The 27,671-nt window shown below is 49.9% G+C and overlaps 1 protein-coding gene across 1 annotated transcript in view; it reads right to left on the reverse strand.

Moving 5' to 3' along the window:
• Window positions 1-363: 363 nt before the first annotated feature.
• Window positions 364-27,671, reverse strand: part of LOC149342318 (growth/differentiation factor 8-like) — a 73,370-nt gene continuing 46,062 nt past the window's right edge. Inside the window, exons 3-4 of the mRNA XM_089544613.1 lie at window positions 21,001-21,186; window positions 364-7,463 (exon numbers count right to left, since the gene is read on the reverse strand). Of these exons, the coding sequence (XP_089400739.1) occupies window positions 7,080-7,463; window positions 21,001-21,186 (570 nt within the window). The 3' untranslated portion in view covers window positions 364-7,079. The remainder of the gene's footprint in view (window positions 7,464-21,000; window positions 21,187-27,671) is intronic.

Below are 27,671 nucleotides of genomic sequence, written 5' to 3' on the forward strand. Positions count from 1 at the left end.
GGCTGTACGCGGGCTGCCGGTACTCCGGTAGTGGTAACGGTAACACGGTGCACGGTATGCTAAAGGTGTATCTTGTTTTGCTATTCCCGTTGCACTAGTATTGAGCACGTTTCATTTGACGCCGGCACTGCACCTAACTGTACCATCGGCCATTCGGCTTATTTCGCTTATGCGGGCCATGAATCCACCTGATGGAATCCTGAGGTCAACAAGGGTGGGTCTGGCCCAGCGGTTTGTGATGTGGCGGTACACGTCCGCATCCAGGACACGTCCGCACAGGGGTCTCTATTTGGCGCTGATACCGGTTTCATCAACTCAAAAAAAGACAGAAACGCCAAAGGTGATGGTGTTTCATATCTTTATTGTGAATATCACAGAACATTTGTCAACGAATGGCTCTATGCTTCTTGTGCGTGAAACAATGTTTCCCTCGGTGCGTAGTGTATTGTGCCTTTGTGTGTATACGTCATTGCTATGCTCGTCAAACACGGATGGGTGATCGCGCAAGGTGCATCCGTTGATCACAAGAACACTGCACGTGTAAAAAAAGAAAGGGCTAAGAACAAGAAGAAAATAACTTGGCTTAAATTTGCACTGCACGCCGGCTCCGCTGTTGTAAGAACTGACAGCAGCGTCCAGCACAGGCTTATGTTTCGTGCGTCAAAAAGGCACAGGGCGTCAAGCATATACAGGGAAGCATGGCACGTTTCCGCTTAGTACGAAACACCGGAAACAACAGATGGTGCAAAAAATGTAAACACAGGGGTAGGTCTTGAAGTCTTGAGAGGGGTCAACACAGATCAAACCGCGTAACTCAAATGCTGATATCACAGCGAGGGTAACCACGTATGTTGACAGCGCGTATTGTGGCAGTTTCAAGACGTCTTCCAAGGGCGTTGTTGCCTGATTTTCAGCGTTGCTAGAGCGAAACGTGGATCAGCAGCAATTCTTTTTTTCTCTCCTAATTTTAGTTAGTCATTTTCGCAACAATGTGTATAGGTTTGGATGGGCCAGCAAGTAGGATTATGGCACATACGGTTTGGCTTTGTAGGATTAACGCTCCAAAGCGACCCACAATATGAGGGTCGCCGTTGTGGAGGACTGATAGATTCGACTTTAGCATTTCGACTCCAACCAAATGCGACCAACCCGCGACTTTGGTGCACTGTGTGATGTCAGAGTATACGTTAAAGAACCCCTGGAGGTCGAAGTTATCCGGAGCCATCCACTACGGCGTCTCTCATAGCCTGAGTCGCTTTGGGACGTTAATCATATAAAATCGAACCACATGTGCCATAATCCTACTTGCTGACCCAATTAAACATATATATATATATATATATATATAGGTTATGGTGCTCGGCTGCTGGCCCGAAAGACGCGGGTTCGATCCCGGCCGCGGCGGTTGAATTTCTTTGGAGGAGAAATTCTAGAGGCCCGTGTACTGTGCGATGTCAGTGCACGTTAAAGAACCCCAGGTGGTCGAAATTTCCGGAGCCCTCCACTACGGCGTCTCTCATAGCCTTAGTCGTTTTGGGACGTTAAACCCCATAAAACCAAACCAAACCATATATATATTCCGGAGGAGTGGCTACTTGCGAGTGGGAATAAAGCTCGCTCCGTCCTGTCTATATATGTACCAAAAAATGCGCTGAATCACACACTTCCAAAATATACAATAAATGCTCAATTCGCTACCTTACAATCGGTGCAAACTGACGGCAAAGCAAATGGGTTCATACTATAGCGTCCACCGAACACGCACTGGAAGAAAGCGCACCCTATCGTTGAGACCTCGGCGACTGACCTCAGCAAGGATTTAAAAATGCCATTGCTCCTGCCGGCCTCGAACTGAGCAGGAGAATATCGTCGTTCTCTTCCTTTTGTATCGTTTTGTTTTTCTTGCTTGCAGGAGAAAAACAACCTTGAGATAAAAAGAACAGAAAGAAAAGAAGGACGAGGAATCTTTGAGTGCGATGCCAGGCCAACAATCAGGCACCTTTTTCCTGCCCGTCTACCTTGTGCCACATACCGATAAAGCACGTCGACGCCACACCACGGGCGACACAGCGAAGGAATGCCGTGAGAGCACGCACGGTGGCGCCCAGAAAATGCCTGACGCCTCACTCGACCGCGCGTCAGCCGCGCGCCGGCTTTTACGCCTGCTCCGGCAGTAAACATTCCTCGGCTTTTTTCGCATTAGGACAAATAAAAAGAACAGCAGGAGAACAAGTGCAGCTGCTGAGGCCAGAGGCGCATACTAAGGAGGACCTGCGCAGCCATCGATACCTGTGGTGAAAAAGAGCAAATTTGCTGACCTGTGATTATTCGTGGCGAAGCAGTTAAGATATACCGGCTTATACTGATGTGCCGAGCGCTATGTCCGATAGAAAATACCGCACCAAAATCTTTTCGCAAGGGAGCAATCAAACGGTACATCGATCCTGGTGCACTCCCGAATACCTTGCACTGGTGTTGTTTTTGTCATACGCTACTTATTTTCAACACGTCTCCATTTCAGCATTTTGGCAATGATAATTTTTGTGCCAGGGTGAAACCAATGCAAGGCTGCAAGGCTGCGTTTCGCGCGGGCATCAGTGCATCCCTCCTTGTTGCTTTTAGCCGATGCGTAAATAACAATTTAACAAATATCTTTAACGACCAAACACAAGCCTCCCTGGAAAGTTTCGCGACTCCAACTTTAACAACCAGTAATGCCGAATTCTCTAAAATGACGCTGTTAGTTTTTCTGATTTCTTCGCCAAACTTTGGAGAAGAAGTTGTCGGAAAACGGGGACAAGAAATATTGCAGCTGAGCGGATAGTTGCGAACGGTAAGAAAACTGGCCATATGCGCCACAGGTGACACGCGCACGCAGCAAAATGTTTTATTTTTTTTAACAGTTAATTAAAAAGATAGTGAGGGAATCGGTGCCACTCCGTTTATCTTGCGAAGCTTCACATATCATCGCAAGTTCATTCCCATTCTCCTACAAGAGACAGCTCACAGCAATACCGCTCTATAGATGAATTCACGCTGAACGCACGAGTTATTTATTTTCTCTTTAACGTTTAAATCTAATCACAGCCTGAGAATCTAGCTCGCAAAGAAAGTGTGGAAACTGGAACGAGAGTTCTGACAACTGGCCCTTGGAAGCAGAAAATTTTTTGCAGACAGCCACAGGAAAAACAGATGTTACGTGGTTCAAAAATATTTCGCGCGGTCGAGTCCAACGGCAGCCCATGTCATCAGTGGGCGGTTCCGTTGGATCACAAGACCCTGGTTCAAATCTTCACGATCCACCGCCAAGTGGTAATCTCAAAGTTTTAAAATATTAAATTACGCGCAAATAAACAGCGTAGCTTATAAGTCGTACAACGCGCAACATCTCCTTCACACTCTGAAACCGAGTGAAAAACACGGGTACAAAAACGCAACACACCGTATACACGACAAGTGCAGGAGACCCCGGTTAAAGCAGATAACGAGAAGTTGTCGGACAAGCGGCATTTCGTCAAAAAAAAAAGAAGAAAAAATGCGTGTTTGTGAACACACGGTGACGGTATATACACTTGAAGGCAAGAACACTTCGCAATAAGCGAAATTTCGAACAAAGCAATTTCACTGCATTCGGGGTCAGCTGCAACACGATACAGACATCGATACATAACACTGCGTTTTGTTTCACACCGCAACCGAGATCTAAAGCTCCACATATTGTACACAGGGAGTTCGTATGACGTATACAACTGCAAATTTGATTCACCAACGTGAACAATGTTTCATTAACAACAAAGGCATGTGCACAATACGCGGCGAAGAACAATCTCGAACAAAGCGTGTTATGTGCCTCTGTTCTCAAAATGTCGTGACGGTGGTTACACAAGCTCTTGCATGTATTTCATGTCTTTGCGGAAGAAATAAGTTTCTGAGCCCTTGGAAAGTAGTACCCTTAAGAGGGACTCAGGCGGCTTAATGCTCTTTCAGGTGCCGCAGCCCGGTGGTATTTTGGGAAAGTTTCGCGCCAAGGTGTGTTTCTTTATTTCGAAAATTCGCCCAGAAAACATGTCCAGTTTTCTTGGGCAAAAATTTTGAAAACTGCAAAATTGTAAGACACTGGTATGGAAATATTGAAGGGAATAGTCCATTATTTTGATATGTAGCGAAATTTTTCTTTTAAAGTGTTTCCATCGATCGCTAAGATTGCCATAGAAAACCAATGGGGAACGCTTTTGATGATAGCAAAAACGCGAGTAGAAAAAAATATAAGACTGTCGTCCGGTGATATGCGGATATGCTGATTGTTATAGTGAAATCTTACATTATATGAAAAAAAAAAACTGCGTTCATAAACGGTTTCCCGTTCAAAAAAAAATGCTTTTGTCAGAATTGTTAGGTATGGCAACAGTACAGCTGCTATCCCATTCACTTGTGGCAGGTCATCAAGCAGTTGAGCTATATAAAGGCTTCATTCTGAAGGTAAAATAAAACATTTCAGCATATTTATGTATAGCGTGCCACTATAGTTTACTTCCCAATTTGGATTTCCGGTTCTCTGGGAGAATTACTTATTCTTTGCTACTGAATGATATCACCGAATTGAATTTGAAAAACGTTGCTGACGTACTGACAGCAGTGTTCTGAGAACTAAAAAAATTGAGTGCGAGGTGGAAGGCGATTTTTTTTTTCAAATTCTACCGGGAAGCTAGCGCACTTCACTACGAACGTATTTCTGGTATGTATGAAAGATCGAGAAAGGCCTTTTTGTTTGCATGCGCTAAGTTATCAACAAGTAATCCTCATACTCAACAAATTGTAGCATTTCTCGCAAGATAGAAAAGCCGCCTACGAGGACAGTATCAATGACTATACAGACACACACACACACATACACACACACACACACACATATACGCACAGAAGAAGCCAGGTTATGACATATGCGTTTCTCGGCCTAAAAACGCAGCTGGATGAGGACTGAACAATGTAATTCACTTCCTATATATGAATGAAAAAGTGGCAAACGAGATCTGCCTCACTAACATGTTCGAAAAGCAGCGTCTGAGCAGGAACACGAAGAGCTTATGTGACAACGTTCACCGTTTGGACTCCGGCATCTCAGCGTCTGAACCATGTCCAACATTCTTGGAGAAAAATTTTCAATATTGGAATATTTTAAGGTACTGTTATAGAAATATTGAAGGTAATGGTCCATTCTTCCGATGCGTAGCAAAATGTTTCTTTTAAATTTTTTAGATCGCTTGCATCAAGCAGTTAAGACTGCCATGGAAAATTAATTGGGAACGATTTTGACGATAGCAAAAACATTGATAGCAAAAAAAAAAAAATGTAAGCCTGTCGACGGGAGATCTGCCGATATGTTGATTGTTATAGTGAAATCTTCAATACATAAAAAATGGCGTTCATAAACCCTTTTCCGCTCAAAAAAGCATTTTGTCCAGAATTGTTGGGTATGAACGCTTGGAGACCGAGTCCAAATCGCAGACACATTTTTAAAATTCGCGATTGGAGTCTCTCACTGGATACGACGCAAACCTCAATAGATGCGCAAAGTTGAGCTCCAAAAACTCACAAATCGTAGAAAAGGAAATAAGCTCACACGAACTTTTCACACAGTCTATATATATATATATAGGGACAGAAAATCTACAGTTTCTTTTTTTTTTTGCGGAAACCAAAGCTCGCAATCGTTGGGCATACCTTATAATTTGCCACATGCTTCGCTTTGCAAAATACGGTATGCAGCCACGACTCTCTTTCCAGTGCGCGGCGGGGTTAGCATCAGCAGCAAGCGGTCTGTTTCACACAATAGAGCACTGGACATGGCTATATGCGTGTGCGCTCAAGAGAAAGTCAGCCGAAGACGGACACTTGTAAGTTTTTCTTTTTTTTTTTTCGTAGTCGATAGCGGCAAAATTCGCTGAAAAGCCCTAGTAGGAAAACGTCAGCAGTCCTTCGCTAATTTAAATTGGTGTCAGCCAGCAGCTTTACGAAGCCCATTATTTAGCTTCGGCCTCTTTTTTTTGCAGTTTCTTTAGCGCTTCTTTCATTTTGAGCGTTCTGCATACAACCAGTCCGCGGCCCATCGATTAACACGCGTGGCTCATGTGGGAGTGAAATTATTTAACAAAAATGTTCACAATGAAAGACGAAAACAATGACGTATACATGCTACGAGAAACATCTTTGGAGCAGCTCTCGAAAACCACATATAGCACACACGTGTGCCCACAAACAAACAAAAATACAGATCTTATTCGCACACTCGGTCAAAGGCACTAGAATAGACCACTAACATAAATTCGTGTAAAAAAAAAGCAATGTGTCAGAAAGTATGATGACATATCAACGAGTGCGCACCACCGACGTGTTCCTTCATTAAATAGATCGACTCCTGTAAAAAAAAAAAAAAGAAAAGAAGGCCAAGGCTATAAATTGTCCAGCAAACGCGCAAATGTCCTCATTCACCGTGCACTCACACAAAAACGATGTGACCAGTCCTTGGGAACCGTGGCGAAGAGTGGCTCCACGCGAGTCAGTCTATAGTCCTGCACGACGGTGTATGTTTAGATGCGTGGTGTGCATACGCAGGACTTCCAGCCTAAGGAAAAGCCGAAAAGAAATGACGTCCAGGAAGAGCTCGACTTTTAAATCCCCGGAACGTCCTCTCCGCGAGCTTCCCTGCGAAGCACGGGCTCCAACAGCACGCCAGTGTGAGCGACTCGACCACACCGGCATGAAAAAAGAAACCGTTTCGACAGCTGCGCCGCTGACGCTCAGGGCTGAACGCGAGAGGGTGACAGACAAGCTGGGACATTCTCCGGGGTGAAAGAACTTGGTCTTGGCTATTCTGGAGCGAAGCTCCCTGGGTAGCCACGTACACACCCTCGCGCAGCAAGACGGGCGGCAACGGCCCCCCGAAGCACTGTCCGTCATCGTCCGCGGGACGGAACCATCGCGATGGAAACGTCTTTGTTTGTACTACAACAGCCTTCCGCGCAGCTGTAGCGGCGGCGGAGGTCGGGGGCCCCGAGCAGAGCGGGGGAGATCTTGGCGCGTCAGTAGCAGCCGCAGCGGTCGACTATCATGCCGGGCAGCACGCCGTAGACGATGTTGTGGTTGTCGTCGAAGTACAGCATGGAGATGGCGGAGATCTTGCGCGGGGCGCAGCAGGGTCCCGGCGAGCCGGACAGGTTGACCTGCTGCACGACGTGCGTGTGCGGGTACTTCTGCATGAACACGTAGGGGCACTCGCCGCTGCAGTAGTTGGCCTCGTAGCGCTTGGGCGCGATGATCCAGTCCCAGCCGAACTCCTCAAAGTCCACCGTGAGCGGGTAGCGGCAGCAGCGCTCCTCGCTCGAGTTCTCCTGGCAGTTGAGGCCCACCATGCGCCGCGTCCGGGAGCGGCCGCCCTTGTCCACCATCACTACCAGGAAGGGCCTCTGCGAGTGGAAAAAGAAAAGAACGGCTCAGTGCCGGTGTGCCTGTGCATACTGGCGAAAGGACCTGCTCGAGGAGGAGCAACACAGCTATATAACACTGACATACATGGCACAACTGCTTTTGAAAAATTATATTATATTACATTACTAATCATTTTAGTTGTAAAGACGCATGGAAATAATTAAATTACATTACCAATTACTGCTCACAAAAGCAATTACATTGCATTACAGTTGCTTTTAAATTAAATTAGTTTTTTTACGTTAAATTACAGTTAATTTTAAATTACTTTCTATTTTTTGTGCAAGAAGAGATCAACAGCTGCCGGAGGTGACTGCTGTCTGGTCTCGCCACAGCTGCCCTGGATGAATACAGAACCGAAGCAAACAGGATAAGTGAAACACGTAATTCTTTAGACTTCCCACTAAATTCCGCTCCAGCTATTCCCCTTCCCTCTTATTTCCTAAAGCAAGGCTCATTACAAAGATAAGACAACACGAACTAAACAATGAAAATAGAAGCACGGTCAAGCAGCCGTCACTTTCACTCCGCCCAACAGTCAAGACAGGAAAAATTCAGGGGGCACTTTGACTGTCTAAAGTGGGTAGAGGCGGAAGCGTTTTCCGCACCACCTTCGCTGTTTCTGTGGCACTGGTGGCGTCACATATATTTGAGTACTAATTACTAAGTCATGGCAAATCACTAATTAATTGTTAATTACGATTAATACCGGAATGCTAATTAACTGCTAATTAATGACGCTTAAGCTTCGCCTTTAGGAGTGGAACGCGACAGCGCGTTGTAGCGCTGCCAGGGAGTCCACGGAACGCCACCACCCGTTCGGCGCGATGCCTTGTCCTTTGAACGCAACGCTTTTTGAGGAAAGGAAATGGCGCAGTAATTCTCTGTCATCTCAGTGGACACCTGAACCGCACCGTAGAGGAAGGGAGGTGGGAGTGAAAGAAGATAGATAAAGAGGAGCCGTAATGAAGAAAATGAAAATTGTATTTGAGGAAAAGAAATTACGCAGTAACTGTCTCACATATCTCGGTGGACACCAGTCAAAATTCAGGGGGGGCACTTTTTTGACCTAAAGTGTGGTCACTGATGTGTGGTTAAGATGTTAAGCTTCGCCCCTAAGAGTGGAACGCGACAGCGTCTTGCAACGCTGCCAAGGAGTCCATAGAACGCCATCGCCCATTCGGTTCTACGCCTCGCTCGTCGGTAAATTGGTTTTTGAGGAAAAGAAATGTATCTGTCTCTCATTTGTCGGTGGACACCTAAACCTCGCCGGAAGGGAATGGAGGAGGATGAGAGTGAGTGAAGACACCGTATTCACTAGACGCGCCTTTGTTCATTCCAAACCATCGAGCTGGCATGACGGAGTGGATAGCGTGCTCGTCTCTCACGCCGAAGACCGGGGTTCGATTCCTGAGCTCGACCAATTTCTTAATCGCTTTTATTTATTTATATGGCCTGACTAGTAGAGCTAATTAGGCTAATTGGGTAATTAAGCAATTAACTAAGCTCAGTCCCCCTTACTTGGAGCATCACTATACGATCCCTTCTATTGGTTGTATGGTTACTAGCCAAAGTGCAATTGGCCCCGTTTGAAATTCGCGCGCTGTGACGTCACGACCGTTTCCACCAATTGAAAAGCGTGACATTTTCTGTCGACAACTGCTGCTTACAACGATGAGACATTAAAGGCTTCCGCCTTAAAAAACGGCGAAAGCAACGTCTTGCTACCCGCCAAGTTGCCTCCGCCGCTTGAAGCCTGCGAGGTCCCCCGTGTCCCTTGGTGACGAGCGCAACCGGGCACCGACGCAACCATGCCAGCGCCTCTGCGTGGTCTTTTGGCTCGTTTTGGACTTTGGCGAGCGCCATCTGACTTTCCGATGCTGCAAGCACAGCTTTCCTGCTTGGGGGACGCTCGCGACATGCGCACTCCTGCCTGCCTATCGTATAGTCCTTTCAAAATTCACAGCTTGAATGAGCGCGAGTGTTTTTTTTTTTTTATTTGTGCTGCGCATGCGCAGTAGATGCGTGCATGAAATCCGCCAATCAGAACGCTGCTGGCACAGCCCTGTTTAAATATGGCGGCGTCCAGAAAGGCAAATGTGAAAAGGCCTGGCGAGCCGACAGCATAGGACACCGCTGGTCTCGGACGCACAGTCTTACTGAGTTATTTTGCTCTTTCCTGCTTGCCACGCGTCGTTCCTGATTTCAAGGCGGCCTACCGGATATACGAGAGACCAACGCTTTGCTGACACGAACAGCAGTAATTTCGGAGGTAATTAATTATTTTCGGCCTAAAATTACGGTCCCAAGTAATTCATTGCTGAATTATTGAAACCCGAAAGTAATTAATTACACTGAAAATTTAAAAAATAGTTACTGCAATTCCATTACTAGTTTAATTACTGCCATGTTAAAGCAGTGATAAGTTTAAACGGCAAGGTAAATAATTAGCAGATCTTTAAGCGCCCGGCAATGATGTTGGCTACGCTCTTTGACATAAAGGAGTTCTAGGAACTCCTTTTGAGTGTGAGCATTTAACTCCTTTTCACATGCACCACTCACACTTTAAAACTCCCTTTGCAGAGGGAAGGAGCTTCAGTGCGGTTCATCAACAACAAATGTCTCACTCAGTGGCCAGGACGGCGACCCCTCGAATGTACACCTGCGTGGCACGACGCAGCAAGGTGCATGGAGCAGCAAATTTAAATGTTTTCGCGGTAGATAAACTGGGTGATTTTTTTTTTTTTACCGTGGCCACCTGTACATACGTTGCACAGAATTGCAGTGCTATAATTGCTCGCATGCACAGGAGCACCCGTCTCCTGTACATCGCTGTGAAAGCTTTATCTACAGCATTCGTCCGTCCGCAAGCACGTGCGAGCGAACTACAAGAAAACCGCCGAGGCTGCACAGGCGCTTGGCAGCAGCAGACCGCCGCGCACGGCGCAACTGCTTGCGACCGGGCTCGTTTGCTTACCAGGCACTTATCGCGATAAACGGCCAGCGGAACGCGACAGGGGACCAAGGACGCGCCGGCTCGGATTTCGGCCACGTCGCTTCTGCGGCGGGAGAGGGGGTGGGTTCCCGCGAGAAGCCCCGCCGCCGCAGCTGCAGATGACCGCCGGATCCGCTCCCGGTGCGGATTGGCGCGTACGCTACCAGGCAGCCAATTGGTAAATTGGTTTCTGGGGAAAGGAAATGGCGCAGTATCTGTCTCACATATCTCGGCGGACACCTGAACTGCGCCGTAAGGGAAGGGAGGAAGGTAGGAGTGAAAGAGGGGCCGTAGTGGAGGTCTCCGGAATAATTTCGACCACCTCGGGATCCTTAACATGCACTGACATCGCACAGCACACGGGCGCCTCTTGCGTTTCGCCTCCATAGAAACGCGATCGCCGCGGTCGCATTCGAACCCGGATACTCCGGCTCGGTAGACGAGCGCCTTACCACTGAGCCACCGCGGCGGGTAGCCAATAGACGCATTTACATGAATGCGACAGAAGTCGACTCCAGACGCCTTTTTTTATGGAAAGTGCAAAAACTTCAAGTAAGGAGAGCAGAGGGCGAGTCACGCCTTTCCTTCTCAAACTTGAATGCATGCATAGCCCCACGTACTGAAAGAGATCGAAGGCGGGAGGGGGGGGGGGGGGGGGGGGCAGATTAAAAGCGGGAAAGTTAACCATGCAGGGCTGACCGGCTGAGCCCCGTTGGCTCCTTTACACATTGTAAAGGTTTAGTTTAATTTATAGGGGTTTAACGTCCCAAAACGACTCAGGCAATGAGGGACGCCGCAGAGAAGGGCTATGAGGGACGCCGTAGAGAAGGGCTCCGGAAATTTCGACCACCTGGGGTTCTTTAACGTGCGCTGACATCGCACAGTACACGGACCGCTAGAATTTCGCCTCCATCGAAATTCGACCACCGAAAGGAAAGAAGAAGGACGATGGCGAGAGAGGGACAGGGAATGCGCGCTGTTTACAATTCTGTTCCTGCCAACAATACCGAGTAGAGGTTGATGGGCTTGTTTGTTCATACTTCAGAATAACGATTAGAAAAGAACTAGGGGTGAAAACCAAATGCGTATACAGTGAGAGGGCGGGATTGGCGCTAAAACACGTCCTCTCAATATACCTCCGCGTCTTTGGTTCGGGCTCCTTTTATTTCCGTTACAAATGGAGCCACGGTGAACACTTTACAGTACAAGAGATACAGATGCAACCCCCTCACCGATACACAGACTGCGACTGTCTTTGCAAAACTTATTTGCGACCGCTGAACCTCATCAAGGGAACGTTCCAATTGCGCGGGCTCAACCTGCATGAATTGACGTGGCTGATAGGGTCAGTCGTGGCGAGGTAAGTTGTTTTTTCGGGTCTAGGACGAGCGTTAGCCATGTCCTCTAGACATCCCTGGGCATGGCGCGGACAAAAAGATACTGCCCGCAAGGACTGCAGAGGCATGGACAGCCTCGCATACCACTGCGACTGAGCTGGTCTCAGCGCAAGGACGCTGCGCTCTTCGAGCAGCAGAGTTCTCCGGCAACTTCTCTCCGTGCTCCTGTCTACAGGCGCTGCGCACTTATCACTGAGTGGCCATGTCTGTAGCACTCGACGCCTGTGAAAAGCGTCTACCTCTCTGGCGGAGCAATTTCCGGCATGCCTTCGCAAGGCTACGCACGTTTGTCCGCCCGACAACTTCCCTCTTTGCCGTGACATGTGTGTTGCTAAACGCAGCATACGTTTGGCGAGCACTCAGTGTCTGCGGTTCTCAGGAGATATCCGGATCTTTCTTTGCGAACGGGGCTGTCCGTTTCAACAAACCCGCAACCAAGGAGGCCTGAAGCGCGGAGACATGAAAGGCAAAGCAAAATTTCACCGCACATGAGCAGCCGTTTAACTCGGCTCGCATACATGCAGGCTCCACACTAAACAATGTTCTATGAACGAGGATCGAACGTCTCCCTACGGACCTTGAAGGGAACCTGCGCTGCCTATAGATGGCGCTGCGGTTTTTCGATTGGGTTACTGAATGATGCCGGCTTGGGTCTCGGCGAAAACAGAGCCGTATATTCTACACGGGGCGGGGCACGTTCCTGATCCTCAGCATTGCTTGCTTTGTTGAGCCCGGCATGTGACTCAATGAACAGAGAGCGTGTTCGTGCTTTAAGGGCCCGTGACCACCCTCGGGTTGCAAACACTCTCTACCGCTCTTGGAGCGAACCTCCTCTCCTTCCGTTCCCTCCTCGAGATTTTTCTCTCCCGCTCCTCAGAACATGTGGGTGGGCCGAGAATACTGAACGAATAAAGATGTTTTTAATCAATCAATCAATCTCTCCCGCTCCTCGTCGAGTAGGCTCGGCAATGCAAAATCACCCCTTCCTTCTCCGATGTAAGCTGGAGGCGTGGTGTCTGTGGAGTGCGTCACATGTCTACGTCATGGCCCCGCCTTCAATAGAACTCTTTTCTTGGTTTTTGTATTTCCTCCGCACACTGAACGATAGAGAGGCGCGATCGGCTCGACCACCTAGACTTGTTAGCGAGCGCATCCTTTCATACATCTGTTTGTCATTCCCAGTTAGCGAGCCACCTTTTCATTTTTTTTTTAGGCCTCCCCACCGTTTCGCGAGCGGAGGGGCGGAAGTCGGTTGTGTTGGAAACGCACGGCGAAGCGCGGACCCGGCAACCGCCAGTTTGCTTTTCTCCATGCGTGTTTGTGTTCTGTGTGTTTGTGTCTTTCCTCCGCTCCAAAGCCCATGTCATTCATTGGAGTCAAGGCGTACGCAAGATGCACGAAGGATAAACGGTGTGTGTGCGGAGCGGTCAAGTGGGCGAGCGAGGGAAAGGCTCTGCTGCACTAGTAATTAAAATCTTGTTTAGGGGGGCTTGCATAGAAGAAAAAAAAACTGAGAATGGAGCGCGCACGCAGAGCGTCTCGTGACGTGATCACGGCGGGGGGGGGGGGGGGGGGGGGGGGCGAACCAACTCACTCAGTTTTACTATTGTTTACTTTCTATGGCTAGGGTTCAAGGCTGTCGCCGTACGCTCACTCCGCATTTTTTTTTTGTTGTTGTTCCTTCATGCGGGTTTCTAGGCATGTGCCAAAACAGAAGGCGCTGCGGAAAGCGTTGTGCAGACGACGCGACGCCAAGGCTATACGCCCAACCTTCTCCCGTCAGTCAGAACGATGCACCAATGGAGTGCCTTTACCGAAAGTAACCCCCATGACGTCAAGGGGGTTCAGAGTAGTGGGGCGGGGCCGTTTTTGTTGAAGGAAAGAAGGAGCGGGCTTTGATTTGAATTTTCGCAGCTGTCCGGGGCGCGCATGGCTCTAGTATTTTGCAGAGGTTATCTTTGATGCCTCATCTATGCAGTGGGCTTGTTTTTCAAAAACGTCCGGACCCTGGTCAGTGGCCCTTTAAATTATGCGCTCAAACATGCTAAGTGGCGTCGTGAAAGGGCTATATACTGGAAGTTATTCCCTCTCATCGCTACATCATATGCGGCGCTGCGGTAAGCCTGGAAGTTTCCAGCACAGGTTACCCCATAGCAGCTTGAGTTGGGATGAAAACGCGTGGGCAAGAAGGTGCACGAGTGCGTCTTTCCCTCGGGCCAGCGCTATCCTCAGCGTAAGTCGAATTCAGCGAAGTTCTCCTTCGTTGTGGTTTCGGACCACGGCAAAGGCTCGATATCTGCAGCTTGTGGCTCGAGCGGGGGTCCAAAGAGAGCTGGCTTCTTTTGGGTACTTGGTGCTCCGAGAGCAAGGTGTGTATGCGGTCCTTGACAATGTTTCAAGGGCTTTCAGCATGCATGCGATCAACATGAAAGGGAACGATGCTCAATATGAAACGGAACACGGGAGCTCGTGGCCGCCGCACTTCACGAAGCGCTGAGGCCGCGCTACCCCCTGTTTCCTTTCATATTGAGCGACCCTGTACACTGTTAGGTCAGTTGTTTCATATATGGCTCGCATAGAGAGGACACGGTAACGACACGGAATAGCGGTCATCTGTGTTGTGTGCTGTCTATGCGCTATTTTATGTGAGCTGATACGAAGGAGATGAGGGAGACGCGCTTCTCGAACACTTTCAGGTACATTTCAACGAGCGCAGCAACCGCAATCTACAGACGCGTAGCCAGCAAGTCTTGGAGAGTCTGGCTCCGCTGTTTGTATCATTTCTTTTCGGACCCACGCACGCACACAGGCGTTCAATCCCTGGAGAAGTGAAAGCGATCACCGCTTCCGAGCGATTATGTGCGGGGGAGATAAGAGGCAGACGTGGCGGCGAGGCTCCTGGGTTCCGCAATCTTGTCTCGGGCAATGGAGTGGATGGTTGCGCGATCTCGAAAGTGGTGTGTGCCGGCCGGCACGACCGAGGGAGCTGAGCGAAGAAACAAGATACTGTTGCATATCTCAGCATACAACCGTCAGCGGCGCGGCGCTGAGTGAGATAGATACATCGCGGGGTTGAAAAGGGTGGTGTCGGTGGGGAGGGGTGCGCTCTGTGCTATAGGAGATGTATAGGTGTACGTGTAGCGGCCGGCAGCCCGAAGCAGGGAAAGGGCTCGGCAGCGCGATTGCACAGGGGGCTATCTGGGTGCGCGGGCAATGCACAGGCTAAATGTGTCGGAGCCCTCGCCCTTGGGATGAAACCGGAACGGAGGAAGAGGAGGTTAAAAGCTTTATTGTCGGCATAGAGATTTAAGAGGAGTGGGGAGGGACGAGCACTTTTACTCGCGAGAGGAAGACTCGGCCTCTAGCTGTTCTTTCTAATTTCGCTTTCTAATTTCGAATTTCGCTTGTGCACCTTTCGTCAAAAGTAAGGAGAGCAACGGGTTTGCTTATGTAGAGCCACGTTGAGATGCTCTTGTAGCATTCGTGTAGGACCCGACTCAAGAAGGGGTGAGGGGGAAAGTTTTAACATTCAAGAGATCTGAAACGCTGGCGATGCATAAGAGCCACATGGCAAGGCTCGAAGCAAACCCCTTCGGCCCTGAACTTTTGACAAAGGCTGTGTATAAAAGACAAGTGCTGCAGACGAGGCCGACAGGTCAGGCGCAGACTTGCAGCTAATTGTATTTTATTAGATTAGGTTACTGCAGGGTCTTAGAGACCAGACAGGCCGGCAAGCCACAAGGAGGATTCAGCCTTCTGAGCTCAGGAGGGCATGTGAGCTGGCTCAGAGGCCCTTTGTCGCGCATGTAATGCGGATGTTCCGTCTTTACTTGCATATTCAGCGTCATGAGGGGAGATGGGAAACAAAATTTGAGGGAAACTTAAGCTCTAAGGGTATGACGTGATAGCCTTAATGTGTTAATGCCCACATATGCGGAACTGGTCATTCTCTGCTTAACATTCATAGGTCCCAGGGAGTTACCATTCCTTGTAGAATGGTGCAGCGGTTAAGAGATATGCCACAGCATTGCGATAGCAGGTGCTGTCATTGCGGTGAAGTTCGTGCGACCCAGGCTATCCCTTTCCGAGCGACCTCTCGCGACCAATAATTAATTTAACCGCCACCTGCCACGGTGGTTAGTTTTGGGCAGGTTGTGAAGACGCCACAAGTCACGTTACCTACATGCCGAAAACGAAATGCTGCAGACTCGTCACAAATTCCAACGTGATATCTCATCGAAAATAAGCGGTGCGCAGGCATCACCAGGGCTCGCGAGGCGCTGGTGAAGCGAGCGACTCCAGATACTCGAGTGTTCTAAAAGCAAAGCCACCTGTTTTACCAGTCGCAGCGCCACGAGCAGCAGCCGGCAGCACGCCGATCGCAGCAAGAGCAAACACTCGACGCAAGCGGCTGCTGCAGGCAGTCGTCGCGTCGCAGATAGGCAACGCCCGGCCGTTTTTGGCGCAAGTTCATTAAACCTTCGTCTAAGGTCATCTTACCCGGCCCGGGCGGGAACCGTCTCGGCGCGCGAGTCTCGGGGCGCGTTTTTCAAGGCGTCCCGTTATCTCGGAAGAAGAAGAAGAGCGCAGACGGCGGCGGCGGCGCGCGCGGCGGCAGCCGCGACCCACTCGACGCGCCGGCGGACCCCCCATCGACCGTCTGTCTGTCTCGCCGACGGCGGGGAACGCGCGCACACCGGCGGAACGCGTGGGAAACGCCGAATGCAGTCGCGACGAGCGCTGCGTCCACCATGCATGCCCGCCTGCTGAGGCCAGAGACGCGTCGGAAGACATCCAGAGGCAGCGATGACAGATCGTCCTATATACAGGCCGTTTCACCTAAGACTCCCTTTTAGGCTTAAACTTCTTTTAGGCTTTCTGAGTTGGAAAAGCGTTTTTCGGCATAGCATTGTCAGCGGCGTAGAACATCAGAATTCAGCTAAGACGTGCTAACTAGCAGGCTGGTTATCTAATACTGATTAGTTAACTTTTTAATTATTATCTTCAGGCTCCTTAATTATCGACAGCCCGTGTAGCCCACGCTAAGTAATATCCATATCAGTGTTTAGGATTTCGAAAACGCGGTTACCCTCGGCGCTGTGGCCTAACAACTTTTTGACTGCATTGCGCCAAAATACGTGCCCTTTCGAGAAGCTTGCAGGCAAAGGAAAATTCGTCGAAAGAGAGGCAAGATTTTTGGGGTACAGTGCCGAAGGTAGCCGCGTTTTTCGAAATTCTAAATATTGATATGGATATTATACTTACGGTGGGCTCCACGCCCAGCTCTCGAAAATTAAGGAGCATAACAGTAATAGTTCAAAAGTTAATTATTCAACATTAGTTAACCAGCCTGCTAGTTAGCATGTCTTAGCTTCATTATCGCGCACTACCCCGCTGACAATGCTGAAAAGTCACTCTGCCGATTGCTATGCTATGCTGCAATGCTATGCTGCCGATTGCCGCAAAGTCACGGTTAATCTGTGGTTAATCTCTTGTCAGGCAAGCGCTACAGAGACTGAGTTGAGATTAACCATGGATTAACCGCGACATCATATATAGCAATCGGTCGACGCCATTGGTTGGAGGACCTCCTTTGAAGAACATTTTCCATTTCGTTCCTTCGCGTGCACCTTCCTCAGTACACTGGGCCTATCTTTTCCCTTCAGTTTATCCAGGTCAAGGAGAACGGCCGAAAAGGAGAGGTTTTCGCAAGGTTCAGTGTCCGAGTCTCAACTCTATTTAATGCTTCGTGCAGCCTTTTTTTCTGCTTGCCAAAAAGAAAATATGGAACAAGGAGAAAGCGCGAATACAGAGTTACGGGAAGATCCCGAAGGGTGGCTAGCAGCACGCCACTTGCCAGCGGTGGCACGATGGTGTGTGAAGAGCCACGCTCAAACTTCGCAGCACCGACTATTGTAATCGCTTGTCAATGTTTTAGTTGCACCGAAGGCTGGAAATGTTTTCCACCATGCGCAATGAAATGCATCGGTATCACGGCTATTCAGCATAGTATATTCAAAGCAGAGCAAAAATACCGACGCCCAATTTGAAATTAAGCTTCAGCTACGATGCAGTAAACTGAGAAATTGAAACGATTATAGGAACTGCGGCCAGACTTCTTTTTTTTTTATACGTGAAAATTAAAAAGTAATGAAGAAGTAATTTCAATCACTTTGTTAAAGTAATTGTAATGTTAATGCCATTACTTTTTGCGAGAAGTAATTGGCTATGACATTTAATAACACTTCCACGATTTCATAAAGTAGTTAGTAGCGTAATTTAATTCTTTTACAAACGTAATTTTGCCATCTATGATAGGCAGCAATTAAGCGAGTCATCATCTTGCGCGCGGGGACGTCGAAAAATTGAGCAGTTGCACGAGAGTTGGATGCCGCCGCCAAAAAAGTGCGCCAGGGAAGCATCGGGATGCAGGAGCGACTGTATACGGTGAGGTTTCTCAGAGCCGTCCCAGTTCTGGTACACATGTGGTGCGTTGTGCCTTAACTGAATGTCGGAGGTTCGGCCGGACTTTGAGTTGGTCGACCAGTACATTTTTTTATTTTTTTAACGGCGAGAGCCGTTACACGGAGCCCATTCTCGGTCTAGGCGTGGATGAGGTCCGTGCCCGGAAGTTCTCCTGATCTGTTGCGATACGTGCGCGCGCACACACTGTGGCTTTGTCGCCGAAAGTGGACTATATACTGCTAACGGCGTAAAAAAAACTATGACAGTTGCTTTGCATAGTAATCAAACGCAAAGTAAGTGCGCAGCACTGCTTGAGGGAGCACGAGCGACACACCTCCGCTCCGTCCGGAGTCCCCACCATCTGCGGAACGCGACCGCAGCTGTGGTATACAGCCGCTCTCTCATTGGCTGCAGCTGCGCGACCACGCCGCCTCCCTATTGGCTTAGCAGCGTAAGGCGCGCGTCGCCACCTGCTTATCTGTCGCGCTTCAAGGTTACTGCATGGTTTCGGACAGACCCCGACGAAATCGGTGATTGCGGGCAGTACTGCTATAAAGTCGGATACAACTAAAGACTAAGCGGCAAATGCCCCTCCAGACAATGGCGTCGACCGATTTTCATGGCATCCAGTTAAGCAGTCGTTATTCCCCATTCATCTGCCACCCCCTGCGATTTCACTCTGCAGTGGGTACAGCTCAAGAACACAGCGGCTTTTCACCGTGAAAGGACCCCCTTCCAGCCAATGGCGTCGGGCGATTCTCATAACCCTGCTAGCGTGACAAGGCAGGGAGCGGGGGCACCAAGGAAAGAGGGGTCTATCCCCCAGGGAGGGATGATAACCTTTCATCTACCACTCCCTGTTTTTTCACACTAGCAGGGTCATGATAGTCGGCCGACGACATTGGCTGGAAGGAGTCGTTTGACAGGGAAAAGCCTTGCTTTCTTATCGGAATGTAGCAGGTCCAAAGAGATTAAAGTCAAAGGGGAGAAGGGGATAATCGGTCGACCCCATTGGCTGGAGGGGCTCCTTGAGGGACATCTGCCGCTTCGTTCTTGAGTTGTACCTGACTATAAAAAAGGCCGAAGCTTCTAGCGCAGAGTGCGAAGAAGGCAACGCGACAGCGAGAGCGGCGCAAGCGAACGGAACAGGTCTTGAACGTGTCGTCTCGGACCAGACTTGTGCACGCTACAGGATGGCCATGCAGTAGAAAGTGCAGAATGCTACGGCGCTAAGCAGCCGCCGTCACCCCGTGAGATATGTGAGCAACTACTGCTCTGGCCGAATCTTTTAACTTTTAGGCAGGAATTTTTGTTTTCCTCTTCCCGAGGTTTGAGGTCGACTCTGCGCATCGACCAATATGTGGGTAAATACAATATATACAATGGCGTGTGAAAAGAATTCATGACTCTGGTTTCGGTAATTTCACTGATGCCGGAGCCGTATGTGGTCAGCCTGCAGATGACTGCAGATTGTCGTGTTGGGGTAAACGGCATACAGTGATTGCCTTTCAAGTGACACGTTACGAAACGAGGTTCGTGTGTCATCACTGCAGACATCACCACTTCGCGGCGCTTGACATAAGGAGCACAAGGGCATTGCACCTCAGAGTCGACTCCCACGCGTGGATGTCCGCGAGTTAGCGCGACTCAGTTATTCACAGTGAGAGCGATGTAAGTATGCAGCCCACGGTGGTATGCCCGCACTGAGTGACGAAAGGGGACGGCCCCGCACAGAAGGCCAACAACAGCGGAACGGCTTGGCAGCGTCCTTGTGCGCGCCGCTGGCATTCCGCGCCCGCCCGGAAGAATGCGTGAGCTGAATTAGAGCCATGGGCCCGGTATCCACCAGCCCGTGCGGGTTGTGCCGTTATTTAGAGAGGGGCACGTGAAACCAAGAGCAGCAGCTTAAGAAAGGCGGCGTCGCCCCGGCGGCTGCGGCATGGAGCTTCGCGACAGCCGCGTCAGCGTCCTCTAGGCGCGCCATCGCGGGATCGGGTGACGCCAAAGTCGCCCGGAGGTCAGCGCGTGTGCCGTCGGCCGCGTTCACTGCTCGCCAGGGCTGCTCCAAGAGAGAGGGGTCTCGGACGCCGACCGCTCCACGGTGTGCCCGTCGGACGAGACGGAAGCCATGAGACCATTCTCCATACGTCCATACGTTCAAGGGGCACCGCCGAGAACAAAACGCACGCACCGACCGCGCGAGCCAGGTGCATACGAGGTATACTGAACGTCAGTGAATCCGTGTGAGCCAAGTTTCTCTTCGTGCACAACCACAGGATGGAGTACGAAGCAAACCGGTTTAGATGGCCAACGATTCATGTTGTGTATGGTTGCGTTATTAACTCGCAGGTCAATGACCCGCTGGTCACACACTGCGAAATGCATTCGACAGTTGGACAGGCTAGCCCTTATTGCCTTTCGCAGCCATCGGCACACGACTGGTAACAGGTAAGCAAAGCAGATAGGAAGTGAAGAAGTGTTCAGTCACACATCAGTGACCTCCAGCACTCGACGAATACCCGAGGACACGGCACGCCACATGTGTACCCGTTTAGAGGCCGTGTTTGCTTCGCGTCTCCCCGGATTGCTGAAGAAGTACAGCGAGACCACTCATGCATGCTAGCGCCTCAAGAGCTGCAGCGGCGCTCATCCACTGACCAGGGCCTCCCTTCCTAGCGGCGGCTCGGTGATGGCGTGAACCTTGCGGCCCTCGGAGTCGTAGGCGTGCACCACGAGACCCAGGTTGTCCCTGGGATGCCGGAACCAGTGCGACACCAGCTTCTTGGCGTCCAGCTGCACCCAGAAGCCCCGCCGCAGGTTGCCCTTCTCTTCCTTCGTCCGCACCTGCCGAGGAATGCGAAAGAGAGCGTTACACGCATGCAATGACGAAATAATTAACACTCTAGGAAGTTGTGAAGGAACCAGCGCACAAAACACAACGGACAAGAAAAAGGTGGTACACGACGGACAGGAGCGCTGAACTTACAACTTTATTTCGGAAGTAAAGATGCAACGTATATATACAGCCATGTCAGGGAGGCGTGTCACACAGGGAAAGCAAGAACAAGTGAAATCTACAAGGTCATGATGAGACAAGCGGCACAAGCAAACCAAAAACCTTAACTAATATAACATGTGAAGGTGACCAGTTTCAATGGAGGCAAGAAAAACAACAGGGAAAAAAACAAGGGAAAAAACGCCAGACCTCGTGAAGATGAAAATTGATACTGATAACAAAAACCGATAAAAACAAAAAGGCAAAAGCCAATAAAAGCGATAAAAGCAATAAAGTTAACAGGGCAATGGAAATGAAAAAGATAAAATGCCAACAAGTAACACGGCAAAAAATACTAACAGCTAAAATTAAGAAAACATCGCGGAAAAAACTAACAGCTAAAAGGTAAAACCCACAGAAACATAAGGTTAAGTCTTGTGTAAACAAATAGCGGAATAAAGTTGGCGGGAAAAAGAAAGAAAATAAAGTTGTAAGTTCAGCGCTCCTGTCCGTCGTGTACCACCTTTTTCTTGTCCGTTGTGTTTTGTGCGCTGGTTCCTTCAGAAGTATGTATTACCAACTAGCCCAACAACAAGTGTTACTCTAGGAAGTGCTTCATTTGCGAAAAAGCGCAAGCCCAAATCATGCCAGGAAGATAAAGAAAGGATGAAGCAAGCGGCAAATATCCCTTAAAGGAGGCCCTCCAGGCCCTCCAGCCAATGGCGCCGACCGCCTGTGATGGCGTCGCGGTTAACCGAATTTCACGGAGGCATTCGCCGTCATGTGCACCAGCGATTTCGCGCTATACTCCCGTACAACTTTTCATGGCAGTGCACCATAGGCCAGGCAGGAAAGGCAAAGGGACACTCCTTTGTCCCCATGCCCTGAGCAGTGGGCTCCTCAGCACCATAGCAGGGCACAACTCAAGAACGAAGCAGCATATACCCCTCAAAGAAGGCCCTCCAGCCAATGGTGACGGCTATTTCCTGACGCCACGGTTAATACGATTAAGCCGTGGTCATTCGCCTTTCATCTGCCACCCCCTGCGATTTCACGCTATAGTTGAATAAATTCAAGGACGAAACCGCATTTCCCTTTCAAAGGACCCCATTCCAGGCAATGGCGTCGGCAGATTCTCATGATCCTGCTAGCGCGGCAATGCAGGAAGTGGCAGATGAAAGGGGATAGTACCCTCCTTGCATTGTCGCGTTAGCAGAGATTCACGACGGTCGGCCGATGCCACTGGTTGGAATGGGATCCTCTCTCGGGGAAAAGCCACTTCGTTTTTTAGTTGTATGGGACTATATCAGGTACAAAGGTATCGGTCAAGGGGGAGAATCGGTCGACGCCATTGGCCGCAGAGGCTCTTCCGAGGGGCGTACGCCGCTTCCTTCTTGAGTTGTACCTGACTGTACCGACCCTGCACACTCTCTCCAACTTCCCCCTCAGCACCCCTGGCCCGAACAAACCACTCCCGGCGACATCGGTACAAAGCAGGGTTGCCAGATTGGGCTATTAATAGCCAAATTGGGCTACTTTTTGTCCGAGTTGGCGTCAGAAATTTCGTTTTGGCTATGTGGCTACTTTTGGGCTACATCTTTTTCATGCGTGAAAAAAAAAGTTAAAGTAGTTATAATGTGCTCTGTTACAATAACGCAGGGACAGAAATAAAAGGCATGGTGGAATAAAAATGCAGGCTATAGCAGGCTAAAGAAATTGAGCGCGTCTGCTACAAAATGACAATTTGTAAACGCTGTGTTCGAGAAAACGTGGGTGTCAGGCGGCCAAGGATCATGGCCTTTCGATTTCTTTTATAAAGAGTGGACACTACGTGAAAGTTGCCCCCAGCAAAACACTTCACGGCCTATAGATTCCACTTAATTCGCGAACTAACGCCACCCGCGCCCGCGCGCCACCGAACATAGACTGTTGCCGTCTGCACACGTGAGCGTTCTCCCATTGACGGTGCACCACGGGTGACCATGGTACCAGAATAGAGGTAAAACACAGAGAACTTAAGTCTCCCTACGTGGTGCGAATGCGTAAGCATTAAATGCTACTGTTTCGCTTGTGTTGCGCGGTTTCGTGATCCTCACATATTAATCGTTAACAGTAGACGTGGCCTAGTGGTTTGGACGTCCGCTTCGGCTGCGGTAGTAGCTGGTTAAAAACCCACCGCCAGGCATGTTCTTTTCTTGTATTGTTTATTCTGGTTCTGCGGACACATTCTGCTCAAGATACGCATGAGGCAAGTAATTTGCTTACGCATTAATAAGGTATTCTTCTGTTTCTTCCTAATCTCGTGGTGGACACAGCAAGCGCCACTCGCAAGAGCCTATGCTTTTTCTGCAGCCTCAAGCCGCACACGTGCAGCCCTCGAGATTCATTGCGAGCTACACGAGAGCGCCGTGTATGTTGCGTAATCCGCGTGCACTCATGCGGTGCCATGGAGATAGAAACAACTTTATTGCCATAGATTGGCGGGATATAGGGCAGGTGGGCTTGATGTGGCCCCTAGGTGGGGGCGACTTCCTGGGCCCACGAAATGAGTGCCAGTTGGATGCTCTTGTCTGGCCTTTTGAGGAGTTCGTTCCATCCGTCTTCGGAGGGAGCTGGCAGTAAGGTTCGAGGGGGCGGATTTCCCGCGCAACCCCAGAGGATGTGAGCCTGGGTGGCGATTTCTCCCTGGTAACAATTTTGGCAGACGGGGTCGTATTCCCCGTCTGTGATGAGTGAAAGTCTATAGAATGGCTAAGGATAGAGTGTGTCTGCAACCTGCGGAGCAAGGTGGCTTGCGCTCGATTCAAGTCGGGGTGTGGAGGCGGGAACTGGCGTCTCATCTCTCTGTAGAGGTTGGTAATTTCAGCAAAGGTCTGGGGAGCCTCGGCAAGAGCGTCTGGGTCCGTGGGGCCGGCCGCCCGGTTGGTTAGTCCTCGGGCTAGTCGGTCGACCCCTTCGTTTCCAGAGTTTCCCGCATGACATGGCATTAGATCCGTCGCTACGAGAACTTTAATCAGAATGGGCAAATGGCTATGTACATCCAGAACTACAAAAAGAAATGGAAAAAGGAGCCGAAATTCCAGGGTAAAATGTTTTTCTCATTATTGTGAACGTACTGTTAGACTGAAGATGAAATCGACATAGATTATCATCTAGTATGGCACATATCCTTAATTTATTCTGAGCTCATGCATATCGTCGAATATGTAGCTTTAAGAAGGCGCATGCTAGGGAGGTCACGCTCTCAGCGAGACCCTTTCTCTTAATGCATAAAATTGAAATGTGAGGCTGCGTAAGTATACAGCAAGGTATTTTCACTGTCGATGTGTGTAATCTGAAATATTCTAATCTGAATAATCTGAAAGGTGAAATATTTATAAACTAGAGCTGCGATTGCGTTATTTAGCACCGCCGTTCTTTTCCGCGTGCAGACTGGCTGTCGTAACCCGCCTCAGGTGATACGGCCTACTGCCGCGCATGAAAAGTGGAACTGCGGCCTCACCTTCAGGACCCGGTTAGCGCACCTGGTTAGCCGCACTGGTTAGCGCGCATGAGGGATGCGAAACGTAACAACGGAGAGAACACGCCGTGGGAACCACCTCAGACATCATGTGCGGGAAAGAAATCTAATATGTAAATATTCTTGCCGAAAATTAATTTAATATGCTTAAGAAATGTCGTCCCAAAAACAAATATTTTTGGCTACTTTTGGGCTATGCAAAAATTTTCGTTTTTGGCTACGTTTGGGCTACTACATAGGCCAATTTGGCTACCAGAGGCCGGAGCCATCTGGCAACCCTGGTACAAAGGACTGTTTCCTTCACTTTTCTACCTAGCCTCTGCTACACTGCAACCACGAAGTGAAGAGAACCGGTCACTGCCATTGGCTGCCGGACTTCCCTTGAGGTGCAGTCGACGCTTCCTTCTGGATTTGTGTCTGACGATCACATTTACATCAACACCACAGTGGCATACTGACGCGCCACAGTTTATATGTACCATATCAAGTCTAGAGGGCTGTGCGATGTCAGTGCACGTTAAAGAACCCCAGGTGGTCGAAATTTCCGGAGCCCTCCACTACGGCGTCTCTCATAGCCTTAGTCGCTTTGGGACGTTAAACCCCATAAACCAAACCAAACCAACCAAGTCTAGAGGGACTGTGGCGCCGCGCCCATGCAGTGGACGGGGCGGAGGGGGCCAGCCCAAAGCCTCTTAGAGCCAGCCGCCCCCGCCTTGAGCGCAGTCTGCTTTGTTATCTGGCGGAGCGTAGGGAGCAGGAGGTGAGTCTGCAAACCTGTTTCCATTCATCGCGGAAGTCTCGTGCCTTTCTCTAACTACACAAGCAATGACGGATTAGCGCGCTCCTGAATAATTTGGTGTGTTTACAGGCGTGTTTGCATGAATGCGATATGCCAGAAAGTTGATACGATGCGTTGCTGTCGAACTCATGCAAAGCAAGCTATATATGTAGTCCTCGTGAGCAGATAAACGAGCTTTGCTGTCGGCACAGAGCAACAACTATCCGCGCTGCGCGCACTGTTCGGCGGCAGCCAATGAAGCGCAACCCCGATAATTAAGGTAAAGGGAGAAAGGGGAGAACGGGCGGCGCAGCGGGGGGCGAACAAAAGCTAGGCGAGCGGGGAGGGGCCCCGCTGTCACCATTCGTCAGGGAAGCGCGCCGGAACCGGTTTACGAGGCACGCCGCGGGCCCGGCGCCGCGGGAGGGAGATGCGGAGAGGGAATGAAAAACGAACAACGGGCGGGTGTCATGGGGGTGGGAGACCATGGCGACCGGCCTTTTAACGCACCCTCCGTTCGCCTTCGAAGGGGCTGCTGCATGAGCCATCAACGTGAACAGCAAGGGGTGTGACAGCTGATATATTACACGAGCGGGTCTAGCTCCGTAGAGGTTCAGCTCGCCGCGTGACGAGCGTCGCTTTATTGTTTAGGTTGGGCCCTTTCTGTATGTTTAGTTCTGAAGGCGCGAGGCAAGAGGCTCGCGATATGCATACGTCTTTTCCACTGCATCGCTTTGCAAGCAAACTTCTTATTAAGACATGCATTTGAACCACCTCGTCAAACAGCTGTCGCCAAGACGTCATTCACCTCCAGGATGCGGTACGGTCAACACGGCTGATCGGAGCCGGAAAAGTTTAAAACTAAAATGACTGAACTGTACCAGCATCTTGGTGACGCTGAATTAAAACTTTATGAGCCTGCAAAGAACTATGTTGTTGTCATCTGGACATAACCACTGTAAGCACACTGCGTCTCTGCTGACACTGACGCGCTGAACGCATGTCTGGTTCCTCCGAGGCTTCAGACGAACGGCGCCCAGCCCCACCTCTTCTGTATTCGACCGCTAGGGATATACAGGGTACTCCAGCTGATGTTCAGTTTTGTTTATGGGGTTTAACGTTCCAAAGCGGCTCATACGAAGAGAGACGACGTAGTAGAAAGCGGCGAACAATTTCGACAACCTGGGGTTCTTCAACTTGCAATCATGCATCGCACAGTACAGGGGCCTCTAGCATTCCGCCTCCATCGAAATGCGAACGCCGCGGTTGGGATCGAACCCGTGCATTACGGGTCAGCAGCCGAGCACCATAACCACTGAGCCACCGCGGCGGCCCCAGCTGATGTGGGCCAAAGAAGTGGTACAGGATGCATACAGCAGTGAACATGGGCACGGCCGGTAGTCTGAAGCAAACAGGCGTGTTTTACGCTGCTGGACTTTGGCCGATTTAAGGAAGTTCGGCGTCCGCACATGGGCACATCTTGCATGCACTGCACAGATGAAAAACATGTGTGCATACCCCCCACCCCCTCCCTTGAACTGACCTTCCACGACAGCATCTGCTACAATACCTCAAGTTCAGCTTTGCCGTGACCCAATTTTGGCAGCTGCGGCCACACTGCCTCGTTCGTACGAACCTCAAAGTGAGGTGTGGCTAGGCGACCATCTATTGCGCTCATATTCGCAACATTTCTGATAGTCGTTTGATATTTTCCCCCAACACATTTATCTTATTACTTCCCCTATACATTTATCTAATTACTTTGTCGAAATTATCACTTAAGTTTCCTTGGAGTACATGCGGCAAATGTCTCAAGTAGGAAGCATCGCCAAGCATTATACATGGCGCAATTTTTGCAAAGATAGCTTCATTCGCAACGCCTTTGCCTGCTTCGAAGGAAGCGCGACACGACACCCGGCCCGGAGGATGATACAAGATTGCGGCCGTTCACGCGCGCTGATAGCGACCGCGGCAGAGTGAACCATGTCAACGGCCAGTGCGGGAGCATTGCCAAGCTCGCGGCGTGCTCGAAACAC

The sequence above is a fragment of the Amblyomma mixtum genome, chromosome 5 (assembly GCF_055824585.1).
Source record: "Amblyomma mixtum isolate Tamu chromosome 5, ASM5582458v1, whole genome shotgun sequence".
Lineage (NCBI taxonomy): Eukaryota > Metazoa > Arthropoda > Arachnida > Ixodida > Ixodidae > Amblyomma > Amblyomma mixtum.